Raw genomic sequence first — 15,204 nt, 5'->3', positions numbered from 1 at the left:
AAGTATGTCGATATAAAGTATTTTAGCTGTTGGAGAACGTGATAAGAAAAATAAAGTGGTCATTGAACACGTTGTTACTGAATTAATGATCATTTGACCTAAAGACATACAAATTAAAATGTTCAAGGATCATGTGATAATTAAAGATGGACTTGGTTCCTAAAAGATTTTTGGTATATAAATTTTTACTTATGAAACTTATTCGGTTATGATATTTCTCATATTCATTTGCGTACATATGCAGCTATCTTAAGAAAATGTCAATTAAGTTAGACCTAGAATAAAACATTGGTTTTATTCATTAGGTTATATATGATACATGTGATACATAGAAATTAATACTTAATATAAGAGTACATATCGTCATGATTCAGGTATTTGTTTCTTAACTTTGGACGATGATTAATTTGTTTTTTTTATTCAATTCATTTGAAAGATGTAAACTAAGTGGGAAAATTTTAGATTATTTTATTAGAATATGTAAAATAATTTAATTGTGATCATTAAGATAAATATTTAAAATAAGAAAGGACTGGTTGTATATTTCTATTGATAGACAGTAATTTTTATTTCTATTGATAGACAGTAATTTTAATTATTGTCACTTAATTATAATTATGAAATAAGGTTTGATTTGGCATGAACTGCTGTCGGAAAATAAAAATGAATACAAACAAATGCAAAATTAACAAGTTTCTCCATCTACCGAGCAAGAAAAAATACCCAACACATTAGTACAACATTTTGGCCTTTATTTTCAATTTCTCTAGTCATGTACAGCAAAAACTGGAATGCTCTGTTCATTTCGGAAGAAGTTTCTTGGATCGACCTTGCCTTTTATCCTTGCCAATCTTTCGAAGTTTCCCTTGAAATATTTCTCACCCCACACTTTTCCCTGATCGTAGCTATAGTCCTCGTCGTTTTTCCCCAAGTCGAGATCTTTGTAGTTGATGTATGCGGTTCTTGGGGACTTAGCCACATATGGGGCCATTTTTTTGTGAAATGATCTCATCCAAAATATGTGTTTGTCAGCAACTTCGGCACGATTGTCGTCAAACCAATTTATCATGTATTGAATGTTGAACAAATTTCCTTTTCTATGTGGAAAAGCGGTTTCATTTTCTGCGATCTTGTCCATTTTTCCTCCCAAAGGATCCATAATCATAATAGGACGCTCTTCAGACAAGAACATGCTGTGTATCATCTTCCATCCCTTGTCAGGTATCGGAACCTTTAAGAAATCCGATGTCGCCTTGTTGAAGACACGCTTGTTTTTAACTTTGTCAAGCAATGTCTCCGCTGGCTGGTCGGTTTTCCTTCCGCTGAAAAAGACTGCGGATTGAATCCAGGAAACCTGGTGACATTCTTTCTTGTTGCATGGCCTATCAGTGCAGCCACTGTCTTTCAGGGGTTCCTGGAAACAATCTTCAGTCTCCAGGTCGAATTCAGGGAAATGTTTTCTCAACAGTTTGACTAGTTGAACGGCAGGCCCTAGAAACATGCCGTTGTACGTGACTTGGACAAATTTCTCGTCCCCTGGAACATTATTTCCAAAGTTTTGGATGAGGATTCGAATGAAGAGATCTTGCGGGAGCTTATGTGCGGTGTTTTGCCACTTGTGGAGAAGATTCAGATCTGCAGGATCCAGTTTACGGCGAAAGGCGAAAACTGTAACCTGTTCAGGGACTTGAACCAGCTTGAGTTTCCACGCGAGTACCACTCCAAAACTTGCTCCCCCGCCACCCCTGAGGGCCCAAAAAAGATCTTCACCCATAGTGCTCCTGTCTAGGATTCTACCATTCACATCCATGAATAGAGCATCTAACACGTTATCTGCTGCAAGCCCGTGTTTCCGCAGCAACGTTCCCAATCCTCCACCGCTGATGTGGCCCCCAGAGCCAACGCTTGAGCCTAATCCTCCAGGGAATGCATAAGTCCTGCTCTTATTGCCGATATGATAGTACAACTGTCCCAAAGTCACCCCTGCCTGGATCCAGGCCGTTTCCTGTTTAAGATTGATGTTGATGGAGTTGAGATTGGTGAGATCAATCATGACGAAAGGGGACTTCGACCGGACGGACAGGCCTTCATAATCATGGCCACCACTCTTGACCCTGATTAGGAGTTTGAGCCTTTTGCTGCAGCGAATGGTAGTCCAAACATCAGTTTCTCTGAGGGGTGTCACAATTGCAAATGGTCTTTCACCAGTTTCATTGAACCATCTTGGATTCTGCGACGCGGATTCCAGGAGCGACATGTATTCGGAAGAATTCGGGGTGTAAATGTTTCGCCGAATCTTGTCTCGGCGCGATGAATGGCATGACATGCATTTGAGAAAGGTTTTCTGATGGACATGGCATGTAGCTGCCCATGAAACAGACAGGAAAAGCATAGAGGACATCAAGAATATTGCAATGCTTCCCATGTCCCCTCTTCTTCGGGAACTTAGAGATTTCTCGTACATTACAAAATTTCAAAGATTTAAGTTATCTTCAATGGAAGCATAAAGATAAAGCAAGTAATCGAAATCTTGTTGAAACATTAATAGATAGCATTAATAAACAGTAACAGCAATAAAAAAAAATTCAGTAACAGAACATATACTAAATTATGTTACCATTGTATTGATTATAATATTAATTAGGACAATAGTATTTAAAAAAATACATAATATTATTGTTAAATATTATATTTTTAATAATAACTATGGTATAACAATAATAATAATATAATTAATAATAAAAAATATTTGTGATTTTGAAAATCATTTTCAATATTAGTATTCAAATATAATTATATTGTTTTAGTATACACTAAACATATTTAATATCACTTTTTAAATTAAAAATTGACAGTGTTTGACTTTCAATTAATTTTTGTTCTTTAGAAATTATAATTACACAAGTTAAATATTAATTATATTCTAGAATAATATGTATTTTATTGTTGTAAATTACCTTCACAGCTGAATTAAAACATACACAATATAGTTCAGTTACGTTCAGTTGAGTTGATCAGTTTTGTAATCTTCAAACGCTCAATTTGTCAAATTCTGAAATTCTGATTCGAACAATTTCCTCCTTTTTGATGTTTGACAAAAATTAGAATTCAAGAACGATATGAACTGAACCTTGTAGATAAAATAATCTTTCATTTGAAATTATCTTTCAATGCTCGTACAAGGAATGAAAGAATTAAATAAAACAATGAAAGAATGTCTTCTAACTAATACTCTGCCAAATCAAAGAATAAACGAATAGAGACTGTGTTCTAACATATAGTTTTTCAATGGATCTAAATAATTCATTGAAAAAATATACTTATTAATTTTTTTATTATATATTTTAAAAAAAAACAAATCGACAATACTAAAAAATACATACATTCATTATAGGGGTAATCAAATAAATTACAACAATAATTTTAATATTTGTAACAACAAATAATACCATTTTAAATAAATTAATTAGTAAAATTATTTTCAGAATGTTCGAATGAAATTGGTAACAAAATTAAGTCTCACAATTCATGACAGTTCATATTTGTCGGAATCCGTGGAATTGTCGGAACATATTTTTTCTGATTTTACTAATTTTATAAATGTTTTGAAAGTTCAATATTTTTATAAATGTTTTTTATTTTTATATGATTTTTTTCAAAAAATAAAAGCCGTAATGAAACTACAAAGGTGGCAAGATGAGAGGAACCAATTGGGATAACCTTAAACCACGAACTGCCGCGTATCATTCTCGAAGAACTTCCAGAGCCAGCCACGTGTTGCTTCTCTTGCAGGCTACGTGCCCATTTCTCATCTTCCCCCATATCATATACATCTGCAACTGCCTCTCCCCTCTCAGATTTTCGCTAATCAGGTTTCGACAGAAAGAGCAGCGAGAGTGATAAAATGATTAATGTTTTGGCTTTGGGTCTTTTCTTCACTTCCCTTGTGACGGCGGGGTTCTTTTCTCCAACCCCGGAAAAGCAGAATTCGAAAGAAAATATTGTGTTGAAAGACGGGCACAGGGTTGTGGTGGAATTTGAGAAGAATAATGGGAATACCAAGGTTTCGATTTCACCCCAAGATTACAAGGGGTTCGTGGAAAATATGGAGGACAAAGTGTCTGAAACGTTGGAGGGTGTGAAAGGGGGATTGAAAGAAGAAGATTCCGCAATTAAGGAAGAAATTCATAGTGGGTTTAGTCCGAGAGAGCTTGTGTGCGATGCATATGGCAAGTGTAAGCATAAAATTGCAGCCGCCATCGGGAAGACAAAGGAAGCGGTGGTGGAGAAGGCCCATGAGGTCAAGGAAGGGGCGGATGAGGCCGTCGGTAAAGTTAAAGATACTGTTACTCATTCGGCACATCGGGTGTCTGATAAAGCCCGGGAATCAACAGAAAATGTGAAGGAGTCTGGTAGAGAAGCGAAAGATATGGTTTTTGACAAGGCCGGCGAAATTAAAGAAGGTGCCGCTGTTCAAGCCGAGAAGGCGAAGAGCCTTGTGTCAGAAAAGGCGAAAGAGGCAGAAGAAATGTTGGAAGATGCGTCGGACAGAGTGAAACAGGGCGCTCAAAGGGTGAAAGAAGAAGGGAAAAAAGAATTAAGGGGCGCGTTCCAGCGTGCTCGGGCTGTCGGGGTCCGTGTTTTGGCATTCTTGGTGCCACCGGTGAGCATGAACTCGGTGTCTGGAGTGCTGCATTTGCTGGGAGTTGCGGCGGCTTATGGGATGTGCGTTTGGGTTACTTTTGCTTCGAGTTATGTCCTGGCTGCGGCATTGCCTAGGCACCAGTTTGGTATGGTGCAGAGCAAGATTTATCCTGTCTACTTTAAAGCCATGGCTTGTTCTGTGGGGATGGCATTGTTCGGACACTTGCTGAGCCAGAGGAGAAGATTGTCTACAGTCAGTGTTGGCATGTTTCAGGCTTTCAATCTTGGGGTATCACTTGTCATGGTTTTGGCGAATTTGCTGTACTTGGAGCCTCGCGCGACAAAGGTTGGAACTTTATCTTAATTGTTATATCAAATATTTTTTAAATGCTTCATAACTTAGAAGTCAATTCATTGTTATAGTTAGAATGGGGTTCAGTTGTTATTTTTCCGAGCAATGGATCATAGCAAATACTTCTAGATAATCTCTTGGGATGAACAAGGATTTGTAGTACTAGTCCTAACGTATATGCCAGCCATTAGTTGAAGTCATCATTAGTGGACAACTTCTTCGGCATGTCCGTAACTTAAATCAAAGGCGCGCAGGACTATGGATCCCAATGATGGGAAGACAGAGTTTATGTTTGTTCAGAATTTTGAAATTTCTTAATTTTGATCTTTAATGTCTTAGGTAGAGTTGCGAGATAAGTCCTAATATGTAGTGCGAAGAGAGAGTTGTCCCTAGAGGTGGACCAAATATGTGCTGATTGCCTTGTTTCATTAACTTGTTGCTTTGTTCACTTGACAGGTGATGTTTGAAAGAATGAAGAAGGAAAAGGAAGAAGGGAGAGGGAAAGAGAGCGACGACAAGGAACTGAGTGGCAGAAACATCGATCCCACAACAGGCAGCACGGTTGGGAGCCGTGGATCAGTCGAAGAGAAACAAACGGATACAGCAGCAGTAGACAAGGCTGAAATGGTGAGAATGAGTGAGATGCTGAGGAGGCTGAATTCATACTCTTCATTCTTCAATGTTGTGGCTCTTATGTCTCTCACATGTCACCTGGTCTACTTAGGACAGCGCCTGCACATCGAATGTTAAAAATCATCTGTGTTTGTATAGAATAACTCGTAGAATGTCTCTGTGTGAATGATTTCAATGTGTAGGTAGTTTGACAAATTGAACACAAATCTCACTAATGTAGAATGCACTTTCTTTTATTTCAGTTTGTGGTATTTGGTAGCTATGAATGTGGTGTTTGCCTGGCTATTTGACAGTCAACCTCAAAAAAGTTCCGACAAAGAACAACTTTTTTGCGTTTACATTCTTTGTTTTTTTTTATCTTTCACGAACTCGACGGTTGCAAGAGCATCAGAGTGATCACGTCAAAATAGTCTTTTGACGTCTTATTCATGATTTTGTTGTTTGAGTATTGACCGACGATTTCGGTTGGGAATAAATCTAGCAAGCGAACTAGGTCAAGTTATAGTAAATTGATGATGAGTCCAAGTATCGATCCCACAGAGAGTAATATTTAATTACTAGAATTTTATCAATTAAGTTAAGCTAGACAAAATAAATAACAAGATGATATGTGGATTATTAATCTAAAATATTAAATAAAATAATATCAATTAAAACGACGGATTTAGATATCAAGGAGGGATTCAAATTCAAATAAATAACTAAGACACACAACGGTACCAAACTCTACTATGTTGACACGTGTTTAAATTCAATTAATTATTTAATTCTTGACAATCAAGGTGAAATCCCCAAATTTATTTATTAAACGATTCTTCGAGTTAATAAACCTATTTAGATATAACAGTCCAATTATTTCTAATTGAATTTAATTGAATCTAAATGCATTAAATCTTCATGGAATTTCAGTTTTCACCTAAAACCGCACACTGAAAACGAATACTATTTCTAGTCAGTTCAACCATGTGTTGATGACGTCTTTGTTGCTATATTTAATCAATCATCTTCCGATTCGTGATTAATCAACAGACATGTAAATAGTTGATCAGGCTATTAACAAGAAATATTAAACTAACATCAATCAATAATTAAAATCTAGAAAAATAATATATTGAAAATAAAACAAATATCAAATAAAGTATTGTTTGGCCCTATCGTGGTCTTAGCCTAAAGAAATTTATTCCATGAATTCAAAACAAAGGTGAAAACACATATTTAAGTTCATAGAAGAAAACTAAAGAAAGAAGGAAATAAGAGAAATTCTCTGTGATTTAGGCGTATGTGTGAGAAATTCATTCAGCTTCTGTCCTCCGATCTTCCTCCCCTTATATTCTTCTTCCGCGTTGTCTCTACTTTACTGTAGCTTTTTTCTTCTGTGCTTCCTTCCTCTTCTCTCCTGTTACGGCCCTCCTCCTCCGTTCTGCTCTCTTCCTTCTGCGATGCCTTCTTCTGTCTCTTCCCTCTATACGCTTCTCTCTTCTCTTCTCTCTTCTCTGTTCTGTCCCTTCCGCGCTGATTTTTTCTTTTGTTTTGCGCCTCCCTTTTCTGCTCACGTATGCTACCTTTTATAATTCTTCATGGCCATAATCCTTTAAATCTTTGAAGCTGTTCTCATGTTTAAAATTGTAGATAATATTTTATTTTTCAATTTTGAGGCTTACTCTCTCAATATCTGCACAGATTTTTTTCCAAAATTTCAACATTATCAAGGAATAAAATATAAGAATATTTTATTTCCTTCCTCTTGGTATTTTGTTGCCTTTGAAGTCTTGCAAAATCATATTATCTCCAAAATTATGCATTTTTTCCTCTTCTGTTCAAATCTACAATCATTATAAACTTAATTAAAATCATCACAAAATTATGCATAATAATTCTAGATAAGCACAAATATTATAAAATAGAATCTCTATAAGATTTGGGCTTATCAAGTATCTCAATTTACATATTGTATGTTGAGTAGATCTTTTGTAAGACGGTCTCACGAATTTTTACTGTGAGACGGGTCAATTTTACCAATATTCACAATAAAAATAATAATCTTAGCATAAAAAGTAATATTTTTCATGGAGGACTCAAATAGGAGAACTGTTTCAAAAATACGACACGTGAAATCATCTCATACAAGTTTTTTCTTTATATATTTGAACAATTTTTCCAAGTTTATTAAATATTTTGTAATCAATTTGATTTATATTATCAAATGAGGTAAATATCACGATGATTACAATTTAAAAGATTCAAGTCTACAATCATTATAAACTTAATTAAGATAATCACATGGATAATAATTCTAGATAAGCACAAATATTATAAAATAGAATCCCTAAAATCTCTATAAGATTTGGGCTTATCAATCCCCCCACACTTAGCTTTTGTTCGTCCTCGAACAAATCAAAGAATAAAAACATAACCGAGGAATATTCAATGATTCACCACAAAAATGACACAATCAACATTTTTCAACCTACCAAATTTCGTCACACTCAATCAAAAGATCACACTTCGAAGATCATAAAATTCACGTTCGTTGCAACTTCAAAACTCAAGCATTCACTAGAAAAGATCAAGATAATGAGACGTGTGTAGTGTGGAAGTCAAAACTCATATTCCTCAAAGGCGTTTTAGTACAAGGAGTGCTCATATTTTCTGAATTTTTTTATTTTAAGAAACTCACCATAAGCTTGTCTTTCATACCTTTCTCCACTAAATGTTGGAGGAATATGACCCGGTCAATAGGTCTTTTTAAGCTTATAACGTTAGGTCACGGCTCACGGCTACAATAAAGGTAGGGATATTCAAAATGAGAGAAAATAAACAATTATTTCTTCAGCGCATTCCTTCATCTCTTATCTTCCTCCCCTTTATTGAATTTCATCATCTTCCATCTAACTTTTCATCTTCCTTCTACTTTCATCCATCTTCTCCCATCTTTTTTCTCTTCCTTCATATATTTTTTTTATCTTCAACAACATTCCCTTTTAGATTTTTCAATCACCACATCATACAACGTTCAATCCTCCTTCTTTTCTTTTATAATTAGATATATCTTTTCATCAACTCCTTTCTCCTTCTTTATGATTTTTTTCAAACTCCTCCAATTTTTCTTATCAATTATCAACACATGAGAGTTATTGAAAATTTTAAAGCGCTAGAGAGGTTTATTTCTCTCAAAATTAAGGTAGAGGAATAGTGTATGAGCTAAAATTGGGTAGTTGATGCGGGATTTTGAAGGAATACGAATGGGGGCTAATTGTATGTCTTTGACACACTCCATTCGGTTTATTAGGCTCAAAAGGGGATACTAGGGATATAAATGATGCATTGAGTAGGCTCGAAAGGCTCAAACGATCCAAAGATCGCCTAAATCATCCCTAAGTCATTCTCCTCCGTATTTTCGCCTCGAAAGATAATCAGACAAGTTCTAGATTGTTTCTTTTCTTTCTTTTTTTCTTTTTTTTTTCAATTTTTTTTATGAGCTCACCTCTTGCTAATTCACAATTAATTCATATAAGTATGACTTAAAGTGCATAGATGATGTCTCAAAACATGATACAAAACTAGTTTGTGCTCAAATCCTTCGGCTACAACTACAGCTCATCTCAATCAATTCTAGGTGTGATTCAATCTCTTGAGTGATCAAAAATTGAAAGTCAATTAGTGTGTCATGTAATCATAAGTGCAGTTTTTCAAAGAATAACCAAAAAAAAAATTTCATGCTCGAGGATTAAACATTGAATCACATGCTAAGTGTGGTGACGTGAAACAAACACAAATCAAATCCCCCCCACACTTTAGATTTACACTACCCTCAGTGTCATGCCATTCAAAAAGAATATAAAAGTTGGATGCAGAATAGTAAGAAAACACTTCCCTGACAATGTTGCTTTAAATTCCATGGAGTGCTACATGGGGATGGTAAAATTCCTCAGTGCTGGAAATCTTTTATTCCAACAGTTTATTTTTTCCAGAATCTAAATCATCTTGCTTCATTTCAATATTCCCTACACACACCAAAATCACAGAGGATTAAACTAACAAAATAAAAAAATAAAAATAAAAAAAATAAATTAAACAAAATAAAATAAATCACTGGGTTGCCTCCCAGCAAGCGCTAAATTCATTGTCTATAGCTTGACTACGGAGAAGCATCCATCAAATAGCGGCTTCTGCCCATAGTAAGTATCATACGATATTACATATGAGTCTTGATTATGTGTGCCCTCAAGCTTGGCATGATATTGACATTGTAAGCTCGTCGCTCCAACAACACTCGGCAAAGACTGATTATTAGGGGAAGAAAAATCTAATCCATGATAAAGCTCGTAGAGGATGTAATATTCTTGAGTTTGCGTTGATGGAAATAAAGAATCTGCTGGTGGAATATATGTTAAGACCATATATGAGTTCAAATCCTTCGACTTGTGTTCTTCTACATCCTCCAACTTCTCTTCTGTCTCATCTTCGCATAGAAATTCTTCCAACTTCACTTCTACCTCATCTTTGCGTATGGATTCCTCGAAGAATTCTTCTTCCTCCAGCTTCACTTCTGCCTCATCTTTGCATAGGGATTGCTCATAGAATTCTTCTTCCCGATTGGTCATTAATTGATCGACAAAAATCACTTCGTCCTCTTGTTTGATTTTGGACACTGGTTGCATTAGAAGCTCAATTTGTTCATCGATGAAACACAAAGAGTTGACCATCTTTTCACATTGGGCCATGATTTCATCTAAATGTACACTACGCTCTTCTTGTTGCTCAAATGGTTTGTTTACAAAATTGGGGCAAAATTGTGGAGGATATTGGTGACTCCAACCCTGCAGTGAAGGATCACAATGCCAGTGGTAGTCGAAATATGCCATATCATTTAACAAGTGCATCGCACTGTTGTATTCTCTATTAAATAAGTGACTACCAGTTGTCAAAGCTCCATAATTTACCCAACCTCTTGTTGTCTAATCCAAACCAAAATAAAAAATTTGAATAAGAGTGTAGTTTGACAAATCATGAAACCGAAAGTTGTTTGCCAGATCATTGAACCTCCCCCAAGCAGCATAGAATGGTTCCGAGTATTGTTGGGCAAAATTCGTGAACACTCCCCGATGATCCATCTTGAAGTACCTCACAGTAAAACAAATAAATTAGAAAAAAAAAAGATGATTTTTTTATCTTTTTTTTTTTGGGAAAAAAATGTCTAGTCTCAATAAAGCAATTTATTCCAATATTAAATAAATCAGTCCCCGGCAACGGCGCCAAAAACTTGACCGACGATTTCGGTTGGGAATAAATCTAGCAAGCGGACTAGGTCAAGTTATAGTAAATGGATGATGAGTCCAAGTATCGATCCCACAGAGACTAATATTTAATTACTAGAATTTTATCACTTAAGTTAAGCTAGACAAAATAAATAACAAGATGATATGTGGATTATTAATCTAAAATATTAAATAAAATAATATCAATTAAAACGACGGATTTAGATATCAAGGAGGGATTCAAATTCAAATAAATAACTAAGACACACAACGGTACCAAACTCTACTATGTTGACACGTGTTTAAATTCAATTAATTATTTAATTCTTGACAATCAAGGTGAAATCCCCAAATTTATTTATTAAACGATTCTTCGAGTTAATAAACCTATTTAAATATAACAGTCCAATTATTTCTAATTGAATTTAATTAGATCTAAATGCATTAAATCTTCATGGAATTTCAGTTTTCACCTAAAACCGCACACTGAAACCGAATACTATTTCTAGTCAGTTTAACCATGTGTTGATGACGTCTTTGTTGCTATATTTAATCAATCATCTTCCGATTCGTGATTAATCAACAGACATGTAAATAGTTGATCAGGCTATTAACAAGAAATATTAAACTAACATCAATCAATAATTAAAATCTAGAAAAATAATATATTGAAAATAAAACAAATATCAAATAAAGTATTGTTTGGCCCTATCGTGGTCTTAGCCTAAAGAAATTTATTCCATGAATTCAAAACAAAGGTGAAAACACATATTTAAGTTCATAGAAGAAAACTAAAGAAAGAAGGAAATAAGAGAAATTCTCTGTGATTTAGGCGTATGTGTGAGAAATTCATTCAGCTTCTGTCCTCCGATCTTCCTCCCCTTATATTCTTCTTCCGCGTTGTCTCTACTTTACTGTAGCTTTTTTCTTCTGTGCTTCCTTCCTCTTCTCTCCTGTTACGGCCCTCCTCCTCCGTTCTGCTCTCTTCCTTCTGCGATGCCTTCTTCTGTCTCTTCCCTCTATACGCTTCTCTCTTCTCTTCTCTCTTCTCTGTTCTGTCCCTTCCGCGCTGATTTTTTCTTTTGTTTTGCGCCTCCCTTTTCTGCTCACGTATGCTACCTTTTATAATTCTTCATGGCCATAATCCTTTAAATCTTTGAAGCTGTTCTCATGTTTAAAATTGTAGATAATATTTTATTTTTCAATTTTGAGGCTTACTCTCTCAATATCTGCACAGATTTTTTTCCAAAATTTCAACATTATCAAGGAATAAAATATAAGAATATTTTATTTCCTTCCTCTTGGTATTTTGTTGCCTTTGAAGTCTTGCAAAATCATATTATCTCCAAAATTATGCATTTTTTCCTCTTCTGTTCAAATCTACAATCATTATAAACTTAATTAAAATCATCACAAAATTATGCATAATAATTCTAGATAAGCACAAATATTATAAAATAGAATCTCTATAAGATTTGGGCTTATCAAGTATCTCAATTTACATATTGTATGTTGAGTAGATCTTTTGTAAGACGGTCTCACGAATTTTTACTGTGAGACGGGTCAATTTTACCAATATTCACAATAAAAATAATAATCTTAGCATAAAAAGTAATATTTTTCATGGAGGACTCAAATAGGAGAACTGTTTCAAAAATACGACACGTGAAATCATCTCATACAAGTTTTTTCTTTATATATTTGAACAATTTTTCCAAGTTTATTAAATATTTTGTAATCAATTTGATTTATATTATCAAATGAGGTAAATATCACGATGATTACAATTTAAAAGATTCAAGTCTACAATCATTATAAACTTAATTAAGATAATCACATGGATAATAATTCTAGATAAGCACAAATATTATAAAATAGAATCCCTAAAATCTCTATAAGATTTGGGCTTATCAATCCCCCCACACTTAGCTTTTGTTCGTCCTCGAACAAATCAAAGAATAAAAACATAACCGAGGAATATTCAATGATTCACCACAAAAATGACACAATCAACATTTTTCAACCTACCAAATTTCGTCACACTCAATCAAAAGATCACACTTCGAAGATCATAAAATTCACGTTCGTTGCAACTTCAAAACTCAAGCATTCACTAGAAAAGATCAAGATAATGAGACGTGTGTAGTGTGGAAGTCAAAACTCATATTCCTCAAAGGCGTTTTAGTACAAGGAGTGCTCATATTTTCTGAATTTTTTTATTTTAAGAAACTCACCATAAGCTTGTCTTTCATACCTTTCTCCACTAAATGTTGGAGGAATATGACCCGGTCAATAGGTCTTTTTAAGCTTATAACGTTAGGTCACGGCTCACGGCTACAATAAAGGTAGGGATATTCAAAATGAGAGAAAATAAACAATTATTTCTTCAGCGCATTCCTTCATCTCTTATCTTCCTCCCCTTTATTGAATTTCATCATCTTCCATCTAACTTTTCATCTTCCTTCTACTTTCATCCATCTTCTCCCATCTTTTTTCTCTTCCTTCATATATTTTTTTTATCTTCAACAACATTCCCTTTTAGATTTTTCAATCACCACATCATACAACGTTCAATCCTCCTTCTTTTCTTTTATAATTAGATATATCTTTTCATCAACTCCTTTCTCCTTCTTTATGATTTTTTTCAAACTCCTCCAATTTTTCTTATCAATTATCAACACATGAGAGTTATTGAAAATTTTAAAGCGCTAGAGAGGTTTATTTCTCTCAAAATTAAGGTAGAGGAATAGTGTATGAGCTAAAATTGGGTAGTTGATGCGGGATTTTGAAGGAATACGAATGGGGGCTAATTGTATGTCTTTGACACACTCCATTCGGTTTATTAGGCTCAAAAGGGGATACTAGGGATATAAATGATGCATTGAGTAGGCTCGAAAGGCTCAAACGATCCAAAGATCGCCTAAATCATCCCTAAGTCATTCTCCTCCGTATTTTCGCCTCGAAAGATAATCAGACAAGTTCTAGATTGTTTCTTTTCTTTCTTTTTTTCTTTTTTTTTTCAATTTTTTTTATGAGCTCACCTCTTGCTAATTCACAATTAATTCATATAAGTATGACTTAAAGTGCATAGATGATGTCTCAAAACATGATACAAAACTAGTTTGTGCTCAAATCCTTCGGCTACAACTACAGCTCATCTCAATCAATTCTAGGTGTGATTCAATCTCTTGAGTGATCAAAAATTGAAAGTCAATTAGTGTGTCATGTAATCATAAGTGCAGTTTTTCAAAGAATAACCAAAAAAAAAATTTCATGCTCGAGGATTAAACATTGAATCACATGCTAAGTGTGGTGACGTGAAACAAACACAAATCAAATCCCCCCCACACTTTAGATTTACACTACCCTCAGTGTCATGCCATTCAAAAAGAATATAAAAGTTGGATGCAGAATAGTAAGAAAACACTTCCCTGACAATGTTGCTTTAAATTCCATGGAGTGCTACATGGGGATGGTAAAATTCCTCAGTGCTGGAAATCTTTTATTCCAACAGTTTATTTTTTCCAGAATCTAAATCATCTTGCTTCATTTCAATATTCCCTACACACACCAAAATCACAGAGGATTAAACTAACAAAATAAAAAAATAAAAATAAAAAAAATAAATTAAACAAAATAAAATAAAATAAAATAAATCACTGGGTTGCCTCCCAGCAAGCGCTAAATTCATTGTCTATAGCTTGACTACGGAGAAGCATCCATCAAATAGCGGCTTCTGCCCATAGTAAGTATCATACGATATTACATATGAGTCTTGATTATGTGTGCCCTCAAGCTTGGCATGATATTGACATTGTAAGCTCGTCGCTCCAACAACACTCGGCAAAGACTGATTATTAGGGGAAGAAAAATCTAATCCATGATAAAGCTCGTAGAGGATGTAATATTCTTGAGTTTGCGTTGATGGAAATAAAGAATCTGCTGGTGGAATATATGTTAAGACCATATATGAGTTCAAATCCTTCGACTTGTGTTCTTCTACATCCTCCAACTTCTCTTCTGTCTCATCTTCGCATAGAAATTCTTCCAACTTCACTTCTACCTCATCTTTGCGTATGGATTCCTCGAAGAATTCTTCTTCCTCCAGCTTCACTTCTGCCTCATCTTTGCATAGGGATTGCTCATAGAATTCTTCCTCCCGATTGGTCATTAATTGATCGACAAAAATCACTTCGTCCTCTTGTTTGATTTTGGACACTGGTTGCATTAGAAGCTCAATTTGTTCATCGATGAAACACAAAGAGTTGACCATCTTTTCACATTGGGCCATGATTTCATCTAAATGTACACTACGCT

General features: G+C 34.7%; 2 protein-coding genes across 2 annotated transcripts; one reads left to right on the top strand and one right to left on the bottom strand.

The window, feature by feature from the left end:
• Positions 1-739: 739 nt before the first annotated feature.
• On the bottom strand, positions 740-2,425 carry LOC142521020 (berberine bridge enzyme-like 22). Its single transcript, XM_075624201.1, has one exon. It carries the CDS (start codon positions 2,423-2,425, stop codon positions 767-769), a length of 1,659 nt encoding a protein of 552 aa, XP_075480316.1. The 3' UTR covers positions 740-766.
• A 1,403-nt stretch (positions 2,426-3,828) lies between these two features.
• On the top strand, positions 3,829-5,870 carry LOC142521364 (uncharacterized). The gene is made up of 2 exons (XM_075624570.1): positions 3,829-4,990; positions 5,453-5,870. The coding sequence occupies exons 1-2, from the start codon at positions 3,905-3,907 to the stop codon at positions 5,744-5,746; spliced, it is 1,380 nt and encodes a 459-aa protein (XP_075480685.1). The 5' UTR covers positions 3,829-3,904; the 3' UTR covers positions 5,747-5,870.
• Positions 5,871-15,204: the final 9,334 nt, after the last annotated feature.

The sequence above is a fragment of the Primulina tabacum genome, chromosome 12 (assembly GCF_025594145.1).
Source record: "Primulina tabacum isolate GXHZ01 chromosome 12, ASM2559414v2, whole genome shotgun sequence".
Lineage (NCBI taxonomy): Eukaryota > Viridiplantae > Streptophyta > Magnoliopsida > Lamiales > Gesneriaceae > Primulina > Primulina tabacum.
Note: the sequence above shows the minus strand (reverse complement) of the source record. Positions and strands in the feature narration are given on the sequence as shown.